The sequence below is a fragment of the Pipistrellus hanaki genome (assembly GCF_964339955.1).
Source record: "Pipistrellus hanaki genome assembly, chromosome: 14".
Classification (NCBI taxonomy): domain Eukaryota; kingdom Metazoa; phylum Chordata; class Mammalia; order Chiroptera; family Vespertilionidae; genus Pipistrellus; species Pipistrellus hanaki.
The window spans coordinates 54,181,319-54,194,582 of record NC_140516.1 but is presented as its reverse complement, the minus strand read 5'-3'; the positions used below and the strand labels follow the sequence as shown (position 1 = coordinate 54,194,582).

At 52.0% G+C, this 13,264-nt stretch overlaps 1 protein-coding gene across 3 annotated transcripts in view; it reads left to right on the top strand.

The window, feature by feature from the left end:
- Nucleotides 1-12,724, top strand: part of PLPP4 (phospholipid phosphatase 4) — a 31,914-nt gene extending 19,190 nt beyond the window's left edge. The window contains exons 6-7 of one of the 3 annotated variants that reach the window (XM_084904221.1): nucleotides 10,111-10,281; nucleotides 12,193-12,724. In XM_084904221.1, the coding sequence (XP_084760347.1) occupies nucleotides 10,111-10,281; nucleotides 12,193-12,392 (371 nt within the window). In that variant the 3' untranslated portion in view covers nucleotides 12,393-12,724. The remainder of the gene's footprint in view (nucleotides 1-10,110; nucleotides 10,282-12,192) is intronic. The other 2 variants (XM_084904220.1, XM_084904219.1) reach the window with 2 other exon arrangements.
- Nucleotides 12,725-13,264: the final 540 nt, after the last annotated feature.

Genomic DNA, 13,264 nt, shown 5'->3' with positions numbered 1-13,264 from the left:
CTGTTTCAGACCTTTGGCTCTTAGCTCAGACTTCCAGTTTGGCCCAAAGATTGTCCCAGATATTACGAGTATTCTAAAGATGAAAATTCAAATCACCACATGTCCTCTGTAATAGACATATTTGAGGATATGGGTATATTCACGGATTGATAAATGGGTGAAAGGAAAGGAGAGAAATCAGTCCATCAATCAATCGATCGATCAATCGTGAGCCAACAGTGTTCACAAAACCCTCCTCTGGAAAGTGTCCAAGCACTGAGTGGTGCCGGGCCTCAGCTGGCGCAGTGGTGGGCACATACGGCCTCCGTATTTTCTCTGACCTGTAGCTGGTGTGGGCATCCTTAGAAAGATAAGATGTGTCCTTCTTTTCCTTTCACATAAAACTCAGAAACATCCCTGAGCAATTGCCATCGTGGTCCCCAGCCGCCATCTCCCTCCAGGCTCGCTCCTGGCCCCTTCAGGCCGGGCTGCCTCTCCATCCGCTGGCATCGGCTTGAGAAATGCAGTCACTTTAGTGGCAGCTGGACCAGCTCTGTTAGGCGAAGTCGGCCGGAGGACATGACACTGCTCTCTCCCCAGCCAGTTCGGGGTGTGGGTGGCAGGGCTGGGCCACCTTGGGGAGAAAGGAGGACCAACAGGACCCACTGCCCTGGCCCTGCCCTGCCCCAGCTGAGGGAGGGACGTCCCGGGTCCCAGCAGCCAGTCCTAGGGACACTCAGCATCATCAGCATTGTAGCTCCCAGCGATTCCCAGCACGATCTTGCCTGTGGACCCCGAGGCGGAGGCGGTGGGCCCAGGGCCCCAGGTGGAGAGCCGGGCCTGAGGGTCCCTGGAACATCACTCCGTTTCCCTCACTCTGCCCCGGGGCGGGGGGTCGAGGCAGTGCAGTGCGAAGGCCACTGGACGAAGGTTTGGCTGTGCTTCAGCTTTGCGTTTAAATCCTTCCCAGGAAAGAAACTTGGACCTGGGTGACCTCCCCGATGCCCAGGTGCACACGTGCCGTCTTCCTCTTCCGGCCTTTCGCATGGAGGCCTGACGCCTCTCGGCTCCTCCGTGTTTCAGGCTTGAGACCGGCTGAGCGTCCCTCCGAGCAGCTGTGGACCGAAGGGGCCACTTGCTGACCTGACAGTCAGCTCAGGGGAGGCCTGCGTGGCAGTCTTGCAAACTCAGAGCTAAAGTCACCACAAAAGATCGTCTGAAATTAAACTTTAAAAGCAGTGATGGTGGGTAGTCACCTCCTAGGCAGGTATCTTCCCTGACAAGATTTTGCCTTTTTGCATCTAAGATAACACACCCTTGAAATGTCTAGTGACTGGTAACCTCCCTTTTTCTGGACCCCTCAGGGTACAACCAAATGTGGTGGGCGCCAGGACAGATACCACCAATTCCTTCATTATCATATTAATTGTTCCTGCACCCCCTAAGTATGTGTCCATCATTTTACTTTTTATCCAATCCCAGGGGTTTCCCTTCTTTGCTTTATCCCACCTCCTTAATCCATCACCAGTGAATTTCATGTAACCCACCTATGTCCCTCCTTTGATGGCAATGTATAAGTACAGATGTAACCCGCCATTCTCCGGAGCATCATCTCAATTCGTATAGGTTCTGCTTCCTGGCATATGTCGACAGTTTGGCTCAAATAAACTCACAAAAATTGTTTAAGGTTTCAGTGGTTTTTTATGTTAACACAGCCGAGCAGCTTCTTGAATAATTCACTGGGAATTCTAGTCGGGGGATCCCCAGCCAGGCTGGAGCAAGTTGCATTTTCTCTCCATGCGAGTCAGGGTTCTCCTGAGAAGCGGAACCGATGGTGTAGCTATAATGAGATTCACTGTGAGGAATTTTAATACATAATTCATGTAATTATGGAGGCTGAGACATCCCTCGATCTGCCATCTGCAGACAGAAGGGTTTGGGGGGCAGAGAGCTGGGGGTAAGTTCCAGTTTGGGTTCAAGGCCCAAGAACCAGGTGCTGATGGCGAGGGTCCCAGTTCTGGGGCAGGAGGCCGGCATTCCAGCTCACACTCTCCAGCAGGAGACGCAGTTTTTCCCTTCCTCCACCATTCAGTATGTTTTTATTTATTCCAGGGAGGAAGGGAGAGGGAAAGAGAGAAACATTAGTGATGAGAGACAACCATGATCGGCTGCCTCCTGCATGCCCCACACTGGGGATTGAGCCCACAACGGGGCTTGTGCCCTGACAGGGAATCGAACCGTGACTTGCTGGTTCATAGGTCGAAGCTCAACCCCTGAGCCACGCTGGCCGGGACATACGGCCAGCACTTTTCCAGGGTCAGGATGCTGGCTTCCGACAGCTCCTGGTTGCACCCACTGTCCTCCAAGGCCTGCACGCTGTTTCCTGCCGGACGCTCTCTCCACGCTCAGTACTCTCCTGCTCCTTCCTGTGTTAATCACCTGACCTTATACCCAGCGATGCCTCCTGGTCCCCTCAGCTTTCTCTCCTCCGAGAGCCCGTTTGTTCCTTTCCCAGCACTCTCCAGGTTTGTAATCACTTCTGTTTCTGCGTCCTTAGCTAAGGCGAAGAACCCTGCCTCTCACTGTTCGAGCTGAGCTTCATACCTGCCTGCTGTGCAGCAGGAACTGTACACATGTTTGTCGGAAGAACACCTTTAGGGTAGAATCCTTAGTCTTCTGGCCCCAGGTGGGTATGATGGCCATTGCTTTTCGAGGATGTGTGTGTCTTGTGACGTTTGCCTATTTTTCTAGATCCTGGCAAGTCAGGTTCTTTGTCTTGGACAAAACCTTGCATTGTGTTAGGGATCAAGTCATCTTTCTCTAGACCAGTGGTTCTCAACCTTTCTAATGTGTAACCCTCTAATACAGTTCTTCATGCTGTGGTGACCCCAACCATAAAATTATTTTCGTTGCTACTTTATAACTGTAATTTTGCTACTGTTGATGAATCGTAATGTAAATATCTGTGCTTTCCGATGGTCCTGGGCGACCCTGGTAGTGGTTCTCAACCTGTGGGTCACGACCCCCTTTCTGGGGCTCCCCATGTGCCCACTCTGCTCATTCCCAGGAGAGCTTCTGGCTGGCAGGCCAGTGGACATGTTGACGGAATTGACGAGTGGCTGCTGCGGTGGCTGCTTTTTCTTTAAAACAAACACACGGAATTGACTGAATCCATGACCCCCTGCGCCCTGAGCCTCATCCCCACGTGGAGGGTTTGCTCAGTGATTGGAAGGCTGTCAGTCTGCCCGAGGGGTGGGCCAGGCGGGAGCCGATGGAGCTGGTGCAGGGGCGGCCTGTGAAACGCAGTGCAGGGAGCGGGGCCACTGCTCTCTCCTGCTGCTGGTGGAGGCAGAGAGGCCGAGCGCCCCTGAACGGAGGGAGGTGCGGGCATCAGGCAGGTGGCCCACCGGCTGCTGCGAGTGTGACATGCTTGATCTGCACTGATCTGCCGCATCTCACGCCCATGTGAGAATGGACTTTTTTCTTGGTTCTCTCTATTCTTATTGTTTTGTTTTGTTGTTGTTGATCCTCACCTGAGGATATTTTTTTTTAAATTGATTTCTAGGGAGTGGAAGGGAAGGTGGGTGGGGGAGAAGGAGAGAGAAAGAGACACACATTGATTGGTTATCTCCCTCATTCACCCTGACCAGGGCTGGGGACCAAACATGCAAACCAGGTGCATATGTGTCTTGACCAGGAATTGAACCCATCGGCTGACACTCCAACCACTGAGCAACCCCAGCCAGGGCAGGCCTCTCTATTCTGATCCCTCTCTGGAGTGTCTCAATCATTGTAGGTCTGTAAAACTTTTGAAATTTGTAGGGCAAACGCCATGTCGTCAGGATCGGATGGCTTGTCTTTGCATCTAAGTCTCAGTGGCTTAAAACCAGGAAGACTGTTTCCGCTTCTGCTACCTGTAGGATTGTCATCCCGCAGGGCTCAGACAGACAGGCTCTGCTCTCACCCAGCGTGAAGGGAGAAGAGAGCTTCGGAGTAACATTCGGCTCCTGCAGCTTCCTCCCGGACAGGTCCCCTATCAGCTCCACCGGCGCCCCTCAGTGGAGCTCGTCACGTTCTGCCGTGTTCTCCGTGTGGTTTGGGCTATTCCTCTGCCATGTTCTCCATGTGGTTGTGGCTGGTCCCGTCTTCTGCTCTTCCCTGTGTGTCTGAGAATCGGTTCCAGGGAAATCCTCCTCAGATTTGATTGGCCTTTTGCTGACTCCATGGCTCCGTTGGGGGAGCAGTGGTTTCCTCCTGTCTCAGTGCGTTGCACGTCTGTTTAGGACTTGGTGTCTTCTAGTCGTTTACCCTCCTCTCTGTAAAGGCCTTGCACAGTAGTTATTAGCTATCCACAGGCACTTTATGTTCTTATTGCTCTTGTAAATTTTATATTTTAAATTGAATTGCCTAGCTGATGGTTTCCTGGTGTCCGGCAATGCAATTGACTTTGGTGTATTAGTTTTTTTAATGCATAAATTTTCTAACTCTCCTAGTAATTCTAATTCCTTGTCTGTCAATTATTTGGGTTTTCTACACGGATAATTATATCACCTACAAATAATGAGTTTTATTTGTTTTCTTTCCTGAACCCGTGTTTTATGGCTGCTATGAAGGGGATCTTCAGCATTTTACCGCTAAGCATGACCTTTTTTGTAGACTTCCCTGCCCCCTGCTCCCCATTTCCTTCTATCTCTAGTTTGCTAAGGATGAATTTTGAATGTTGTGCTTCTAACAAGTTGGTATTTTTCCCTTTAATGATGATTTATAGTAATCATTTTTAAAAACATTAAGCCAGTGTTTGTTCCAGGAATTAACCCATCTCCATTAAGATGCATTCCCTGTTCACTCGCTGCTAAATTTGGTTGATAATATTCTGTTTAAGATTTTTGTAAATATCTTCTAAGTGATATTGGTCGATTATTCTCATTTCTTGTACCACACTTGTCTGGTTTTAGAATCTCTGTTACCACACCAGAGAGAAGTACAAAAAAGACCTACAAAATACACTAAACTGGCTGTTGAATTTTTATGTGACTTATAGTTTACCTGCTTGGTGGTCAGATGATTGATCTGTAAAAATGGCTTGTCCTTTGATCTTGGGATCCGAGGCTGGATTTGAGGCTTGGCATGTAGCCGGTTTTCATAAATGTCCCACATGGCTTTAAAAGAACGTGAATTTTAAAATTGTTGGACATGAAGTTAATCTCCTTTTGTTCTGAGCAATGCCGAACCATGCAATACCTCAGCTCTGATCCATGTACCCGGTAGCCCATCCGCTCCATCTCCTGCCTGAACAATGAATGCCCTTTGCCTGTCCTTCTTGGCTGTACCTTGTGGTAACACGTGTGTTTCATTTCTACGTGTTCCTTCCTTGACAGCCTTGGGCAGCAGCTTTATCGCATTGGGATTCTGATCTGGCCGCCGCTGTCTCCCTGAGCTGTGAGGGTGTTATTCTGCAGTTTTGTGTGTCAGTATCTTGGTGTTTTGAAGTCAGTGGTCTTGCTCTTTCCTTGGCGTCCTGTTCTCCATTCTGGATGCTTTCGGTGCCTTGCTTTTCCTGTGTGTCGTCAAGTGTTGCGTGGGTTTCCTGTCACAGCTCTTGTAGGAGAATCAGGTGTGTGTCCCTCAACATCCTGAGAGATCCTCAGCCGTTATGTGTGTCCATATTGGTTCTTCCCATTTTCCTTTCATTTCTCTCTAATGTGGAACTCCAGTTAGACATCCGTTAGACTTTCTCACCGTGTTATCCATGTCACTTAACCTCTCCTTCAAGATGTTCATGTTTTCTATCATCTATCTACCCATCATGTTCCAATTCTAGTTCTCTATTAGGTTTTGTCTCACATGCTATTTTTAAAAAATATATATTTTATTGGTTTTTTACAGAGAGGAAGGGAGAGAAATAGCTAGAAATGTCGATGAGAGAGAAACATCGACCAGCTGCCTCTTGCACACCCCCTACCGGGGATGTGCCCGCAACCAATGTACATGCCCTTGACCGGAATCGAACCTGGGACCTTTCAGTCCGCAGACCGACGCTTTACCGCTGAGCCAAACCGGTTTCGGCCTCACATGCTATTTAATAACCCCCCAGCATGTAGACATGTTCACCAGCCTGGAAGTCTCTAGACCCTATGCTGTTGGGATTTCTTTTTTTTTTTTTAATTAAGTTTATTGGGGTGACATTGGTCACCATGCACAAGGTTTCAGGGGTAGGTCTCTGTGTTACAAGAACTATTGATTGCACAGTGTGCCCACCACTGAGTCCAATCTTCTCCTGTCACCATACTTTAGGACTCCCCACCCCCCCTCCTTCCCTCTGGCAACCACTGAACAGCTGTTTCAGTTTACATCTCACCTACGAATGAAATCCTATGGTTCTTAGCTTTTTCTGTCCGACGTATTTCACTCAGCATCATTTTCTCAAGGCCCATCCATTGGTCATAAATGGCGATATTCCATCCTTTCTTATGGATGAGTGGTGTCGTTGTGCATATGGACCACATCTTCATGATCCCGTCCTCGATCGCAGGACACTTTGGTTGCTTCCATGTCTTGGCCACCGTGAATAATTCTGCAATGAACACAGGGCAGGATTTCCACTGAGGCTCATCACGCTGATTAAGTCTTCATTTTGCTCCCAGCCTCTCCCCTGCTCTGGAAAATGGGTGATCGGGCTGAAACTCCAAGCTTCTCATCACCTGGTCTTCCGATGACTGGCCTCCATTCAGGACCCCCCCACGTTGCCTCATTAGGATAAAAGCTGTTCCTGGTGCTCTTACCACGTAGGTTTAGGAGCTCTGTGCCAGGAACCGAGGGCAGAGACCAATATCTATTTCTGGTCTCTCATACCTTCCCTCCTGTGTGGGCTCAAGTCCCCAATCTCGACGGCTAGGGGTCTGATCCGAAGGGTTGCTTTTTCTTAACAAACCCAAGTGCAGGTGATACAACATCTCACGAAACGCAGGTGCACCTGAGGCATCTCCTCAGATGGTGGCTGGGCAGTGGTGGTCATTACAGCTTACAGGACTCCTGAGGCCTGCCCCCCAGAAGACGGTAATCCCATGAGCACCCTGGGTAAATAAGGTCTACAGTCTTCGTAGTTGTTTCTCAAACATGTACGTTGCATTCAAATCTTGCTATCACTTTTATGTCCTAGTGAGGCCTTTGGAAGTAAAATGCAATTATTTTTCATAAAAATGTTATCTTTATATAATCCTGCCCAGGCTCTTACCAGCTCCCCTAACGGTGCTATGGAGCAGGGTAATTTCTCCCTTCTGAAGTCTTGTTCTCATATTTATGTTTCTGATCATTGTGGCACATCCTTGAGATGGGAAATGCGAAGGTTGTCCTGGGGATTGAAACTGCTTCTGATCTCAGTGACGGTTCGTAACTCTCTCCAGGGTAAGGAACAGCATCTAATAAGAATTTTTCATTGAGTAGTGCGGGGTGAAGGGGGGTGCGGGAGGGACAGAGTGGCTTCTGTCATTTCAAAGCCCTTAATCCTCCCAGGCAAGGCCTTGCCCACTCCCAGGACCACAGGGTTGACCAAAGGGCAGAAACTTCCCCTCAAAGCCGTTCTCCCTGCCCCTCATGCTTCCTCGGTGCCTTCGTGCATTGTGCCCAGGTGGGATTTCCACCCCCCCCAAACACAATCCTCTTGGAAGATGCAAACTGGTGCCACAGAAAGAGGTTATTGTCTGCTTCTTTTCTGTTTGCATTTCCTGCCGCTGACATTTGCTTTCAGCTTAATTACAAGCATTTTAGTTTCTTTTCCTTTTCCCCATTGCTCATGCTCAAACAAGATTGCACTGTCATTTCCATTCTGAGATGGACATTGCACTGGCTCAGGTAGTGTAAGTACAGCCCTGCCCAAAACAGGGGTGAAGGGCATGACCTTTTGTGGCCACGTATGTTGTTCTGCCCCCAAGGACTGTGGTCTGTTGCAGGAATCCCTAGCAGAGACAGTGATGTTTATATCCATTCAGTCACCACGGACGGTGACTTCCCTCCGTATTAACTCCATTCTGATGGCCACACACCTGCAGAGGCATAGAAACAAATGGGCAGTTAGCAGTCCTGTGACTGCCTTCTGCAAGGAATCCTATGGAGTGTTTTTCTTTTCTGTTTAGAAATAATTCACAGTTGGTGTTTGTTTTTTAAAAATACATTTTTATTGATTTTAGTGAAAGAGGAAAGGAGAGGGATAGAAAGATAGAAGCAGCAATGAGAGAGAGAGACATCATTGGTCAGCTGCCTTATGCATGCCTCCTTATGCATGCCCCCTGCTAGGGACAGACCCACAGCTGAGCCTGTGCCCTGACTGTGAATCAAACCAGCAACCTCTTGGTTCATGGGTCACACCACCAGCGCAATTCATTTCTGTAAGGGCGGTTTTAACCTTCAGCAAATAATTGACTATCTGAGCCTCTATTTCTCATCCATAAAACAAGCCTATAAAATTATATCAGGACCCAAATAATTTCCCCTAAATTATCTAGTTGAATTTAATTGATTTTTTTAGGCTGTTGAATTACTGCTACCAATAATTGCAATGAACTCTTGTCTTTAAAAGACATTTTAAAAGAATCATTGGTGTGAGATTCAGATTTCAAGGATTCTGAGAATTCTCTTCAACCCAGCAGAGACAGACTTTGTTTCCTACATCAGACAGAGCGTAAGTATCTCATGGCTGAGGGTTTAGAGAAGCGAGATTGTTTTGTTTTGTTTTTTTAAAAAGTTACTGTGCATATTGAGTCTGCTCTGCTGTTTTCATCAAGATTTCCCTTGAAATTTGAACTCTGGCTGGGTCAGTGGATGGTAACGAACTCCTGTGATTTCATGAGGAAGAAATCACGGCCTTGGGGGGTGCTCATGGAATGGTTTCACCTGTAGATGCACCGCAGACCTGCCTTCTCCGATTTGTAACCGTCATCTTTCATCCTCTTGTTGAAAGTGAAATTCCTTAATATTCTAGAATGCTAGTGCATAAAGCTTGTCATAAAAAAGGAAACAGAACAAGCATCTTAGCTAGGCTAAACTTTGGATTGAGAAGCTGTGAAATTAAAACTATAATAAAATAAAAAAAACCTGACCATATTAAGGGATTTGGGGCCACGGAGGCATGGAAACAGGTTCTGAAAGTGGAATTTGTTTCCAAAGAATCTTGGAGAAAAGCAGGCATGGCTCCTGGCTGGCTGTCCCTCTCGTCTCAGCGAGAGCTGAGTTTCGGCGTTCTGCAGAGCAGGATGGGAAGGCCAGGCTCCATGATTCACCTCAGAGCCTTCAGGTTCGTTACTTCACCAGCAGGGATGGTTTGCATCTGCTGAGAGCCCCGAGGGCGGCAGCATGATGAGACCTTGAGAACCTGGCTCTGGAATCCTCTCTAAGCAATCATTGCCGTTACATAACTCAGGAGCGCAGATAGCCCTTGCAAAGGCTTCTCTCCAGGATGGAACTTTCCAGACCTGAGGCTGTGCACAGCGGTGGCTACTGAACCAGCAGTGTGAGGAGCTTGGTCAGTAGGTCCCAAGCACTATGCTGGCAATTTACAATTCCTCACAGACTAACCCTCATGGTCACTCTGTGAATGGTGTGCTACCACCATTGCACAGATAAGGAAACTGAGGCCTTGAGGGGAGCTCACAGGTGCAAATGGCAGAGCTGAGAACCACATCTGCTTGGTGTGTCTCAGGAACCCATGCTCCTCAACAGGATGGATAGATGCATGCATGGATGGATGAATGATGGATGATGGATGGATAGGTGGGTGAGTGGGTAAGTTGAATGGATGAATGCATGGATGGATGGATGTGGGTGGATGATGAATAGATGGATGGATGATGAATGGATAGGTGGATGAATGCATGAATGGATGGGTGGATAGATGATGGGTAAATGGCTGGCTGGCTGGCTGGCTGGATATTATAAAATAGATTTGGTCACATGCAAGCCTGGGAGGGCATTCTCATGATTGAGGGCTTCATACCCGCCTGGTCCTAGCAGAGCACAGGTTGCCCAGATGGTGCCAGTGCCATCCTGGGGGAGAGCATGAGGGCAGACAGGTGTCCGGGTGCTCTGCATCCCTGCCACTCACCACCTGCCGGGTGACCCTGCGTTTCTCTCCGGCAGTTGCCTTTTCGGGACTGGGCTTCACGACGTTCTACCTGGCCGGCAAGCTGCACTGCTTCACGGAGAGTGGGCGGGGGAAGAGCTGGCGGCTGTGCGCCGCCATCCTGCCCCTGTACTGCGCCATGATGATCGCACTGTCCCGCATGTGCGACTACAAGCACCACTGGCAAGGTGAGCCCCCCTCCTGCCCGGGTGCTGCTCCTCCTCCACCCTTTCTGTTCCTGCCGCCCAGGCCGGGGGGACGCCCTTCTCCCCTCTCCAGGGGGGTGTGCAGGTGGGGAGGCAGCAGTCAGGGCCGGGGAACCCCCAGCCGCACAGCCCTCAGCTCCGTGTCCCCCTCATCACTCGTTAGGAGCAGCAGTGCACACGGCATGGGGGGCTGTGTCCATCCCACTCACGTATTGGGGGTAACCAAGGAGGCTCAGGTTTGCAGCTGGAGAAGGGACCGACCGGAGGCGTGGGCTGCCGCGGAGGTGGCTCGGGGCAGCGGCCTGACTGAGACAGAGGAGTGGCTGCTTTTCTGTGGTGACTGAGCTGCCAGCGTCCGTGGGCAGGGCCACCATCATGACCAGAAAAGCCCGAGCAGCTCCTCTAGACATCGTTAACATGAATAGGACGAGACGTTATGCCTCCACTTCTGTTTCCATTTGAGTAGCTGTGCCCGGGGGGGGCGTTCCTCTTGCGAAGTCAGTCTGGCTTCTGATGACACGTTCATGTCGAGTGAACAGCCACCATCTCCCAGGCCTCGCTCTGGGTCTCACACGGCTCCCCAGCCCACAGGCAGCCTCGCTCCCTGCTCCTCCAGGCACACACCCCCCGCCCCCTCGGCTCCTCATGGCTTTCCCTAGTTTCTCTTCATGGTTCTGTGTCCAAAACATTTCCAGAATCCAACGTCTGCGTCCCTGTCTAGTGCAAACCCCCGCTGCTTGTTGCCTGGATTAGTGCGATGCCTCCCTGCCAGGCCCTGAGTGGGGGTTTAGAGGCTAAAGAGATGCAGACAGGAGCCAGGGGGGCCCTGGCTGGTCTGAGAGCTCACTGGAGCCCGGAAGGGCCCACACTGGAGCCTGGGGACTCCGCCCCTCGGTGCCCGCTGCGCCTGCCTCCCGTCTCTCACATTGGCTAAGCCTCTCCTTCCGGCTGGGAGCCTGCAGGGCCTCCCTGCCTCCATTTCTCACTTCCCCTGTGGCGCCTGCTTGCCCTGCAGGGCCGGCCCTCGGGAGGCATCCTCAGCGCACTCCCCTGGTCCTGCATGGCCAGGCCACCCCACTGGTGACCTCACAGACTGCCCTCGTGGCCATCATCACAGAAAGCTTCAAACACCTGCATGGAGGCTCAGGAATGTGAGGCCCAGGGTCAGCCTGCTGTTTGCCGCTCAGCCCTGGCAGTAGCCACTGGAGTAGGAGGGGAGACGTCCGAGAGAGAGCAGTGAACCCAGCAGTCCGCTCCTGCCCCCAGCACCTGGGGCTGTGGGGGAGGAAGGGATTTTCCTCAGCCCTTCTCGATTCTCTCTGCGGATCTAATAATTAAACCAGCGTGAGGTAGATTAATATGAGAAAATGGCCACGTTTAATTACATGCGTACGGGAGACCCACATACATGAGAGAGTTAGAGGCCCACATTCACGGCAGATTCAGAGACAGAACGGAAAGATGAGCTGTACATGACATTGTGAGCTAAGGATGAGGTATGGCACCTTGACCGCCCGAGTGGAAGGGAGAGGGATGGAGAGAGGCCTCGATCGCTGCCTCCTGCAACCCCCCCCCCCCCACTGGGGATCGAGCCCACGACCTGGGCATCTGCCCTGACTGGGAATCCAACCGTGACCTCCTGGTTCATGGGTCAACGCTCAACCACTGAGCCACTCTGTCCGGGCCCAAGGACACATTCTGAAGGGATGTGTGAGGTCCAGGACACTTTGCAGAGGCACCAAGTTCTTCCTCCGGTGCAGCTTCTCTTCCTGGCGGCCGTCAGGGCCCAGCCAGCAAGCCGGCCCTGGAACACGTGCTCCCTGGAAGACACACGTGGCCCCTTTGAAGGATTCATCATCGTAACCCCTCTCCCGGTTCGCTCTTTCTGCCTAGATTCGTTCGTGGGCGGCGTCATTGGCCTCCTTTTCGCCTACATCTGCTACCGACAGCACTACCCGCCTCTGGCCAACACGGCGTGCCACAAGCCCTATATCAGCCTCCGGGGGCCCGCCTCGCTGAAGGAGGAGGAGGTGCCGGCGGCCGACAGTGCGCCCGGCCTGCCCCCGGAGGGCGCCACCGAGGGCCCCGTGTGACCAGGGCTCAGGAGGTGGACACGAGCTGGCATCTCTCCCACTGACGTTGTCACACGTGAGATTCCTGCCACGTCCCCATTCGTGTTCCTGCGTCCGGCCTCATGTCGCCGCTGGCTCCTGCCACTTTAGATGTCGACCTTGCATGTCCTTGGATTCGCAGAGGAAGGACATGGGACCGACCGGGAAGGAGACGGGGACGAGGCTGGGGTGGGGGGTGGGGGGTGCTGTGTGGTTGGTTCTGCTGCCAGAAGGTTCTCTCGGCCACTTCCTGTGTCTTCGTGGTTGTGAAACATAATAAACTCCCACGTGGAAGACAGGAGCGGGGTCGTGGCAGATCGTAGCAGATGCTCGGGTTCCACAGGTGGGGGCGGGGAGTGTGATGCTGTGGCCTCACGCTCGGCCTTGCATCCTGGCCCCAGGGCCGAGCCTGTCTCCTGAAGACCGACTGACCCCACAGTGTCCTCAGCGAGCCCATGGCATCAGAAGTGGCTCGGGGGGTGGGGGCCAGCGTAGAAGCCTCCGGCCCAGAGCTGCCCTGCCCCGAGCTGCTGGTGAAGGCAGAGCCGGCTCATCCCAGGCTCAGCTGTGGGCTGTGTGGACGGGCCCTGCCCTCCCCCGGACCCCCCCCCCCCCAGCCCCCGGTCCCTGGCCCTCACTCTCCGGGCAGGTGGTTTTCTTGTTGGTCTGATTACCGTCCTACCTGCCTCCTTGGGCTCCTGAGTCAGATTCCGGGACGGGAAGCCCTCACCCCAGGTGACCCTCAGCCCCTGTGCGGGAGCCCTGCATCGGCTCCGTGGTCCCCGCGGGAAGGACGGGGGGAGGCTGGTCTGAGTGGCCTCTCCCAGGGAGGGAGGCATCTCCACAGCGACAGG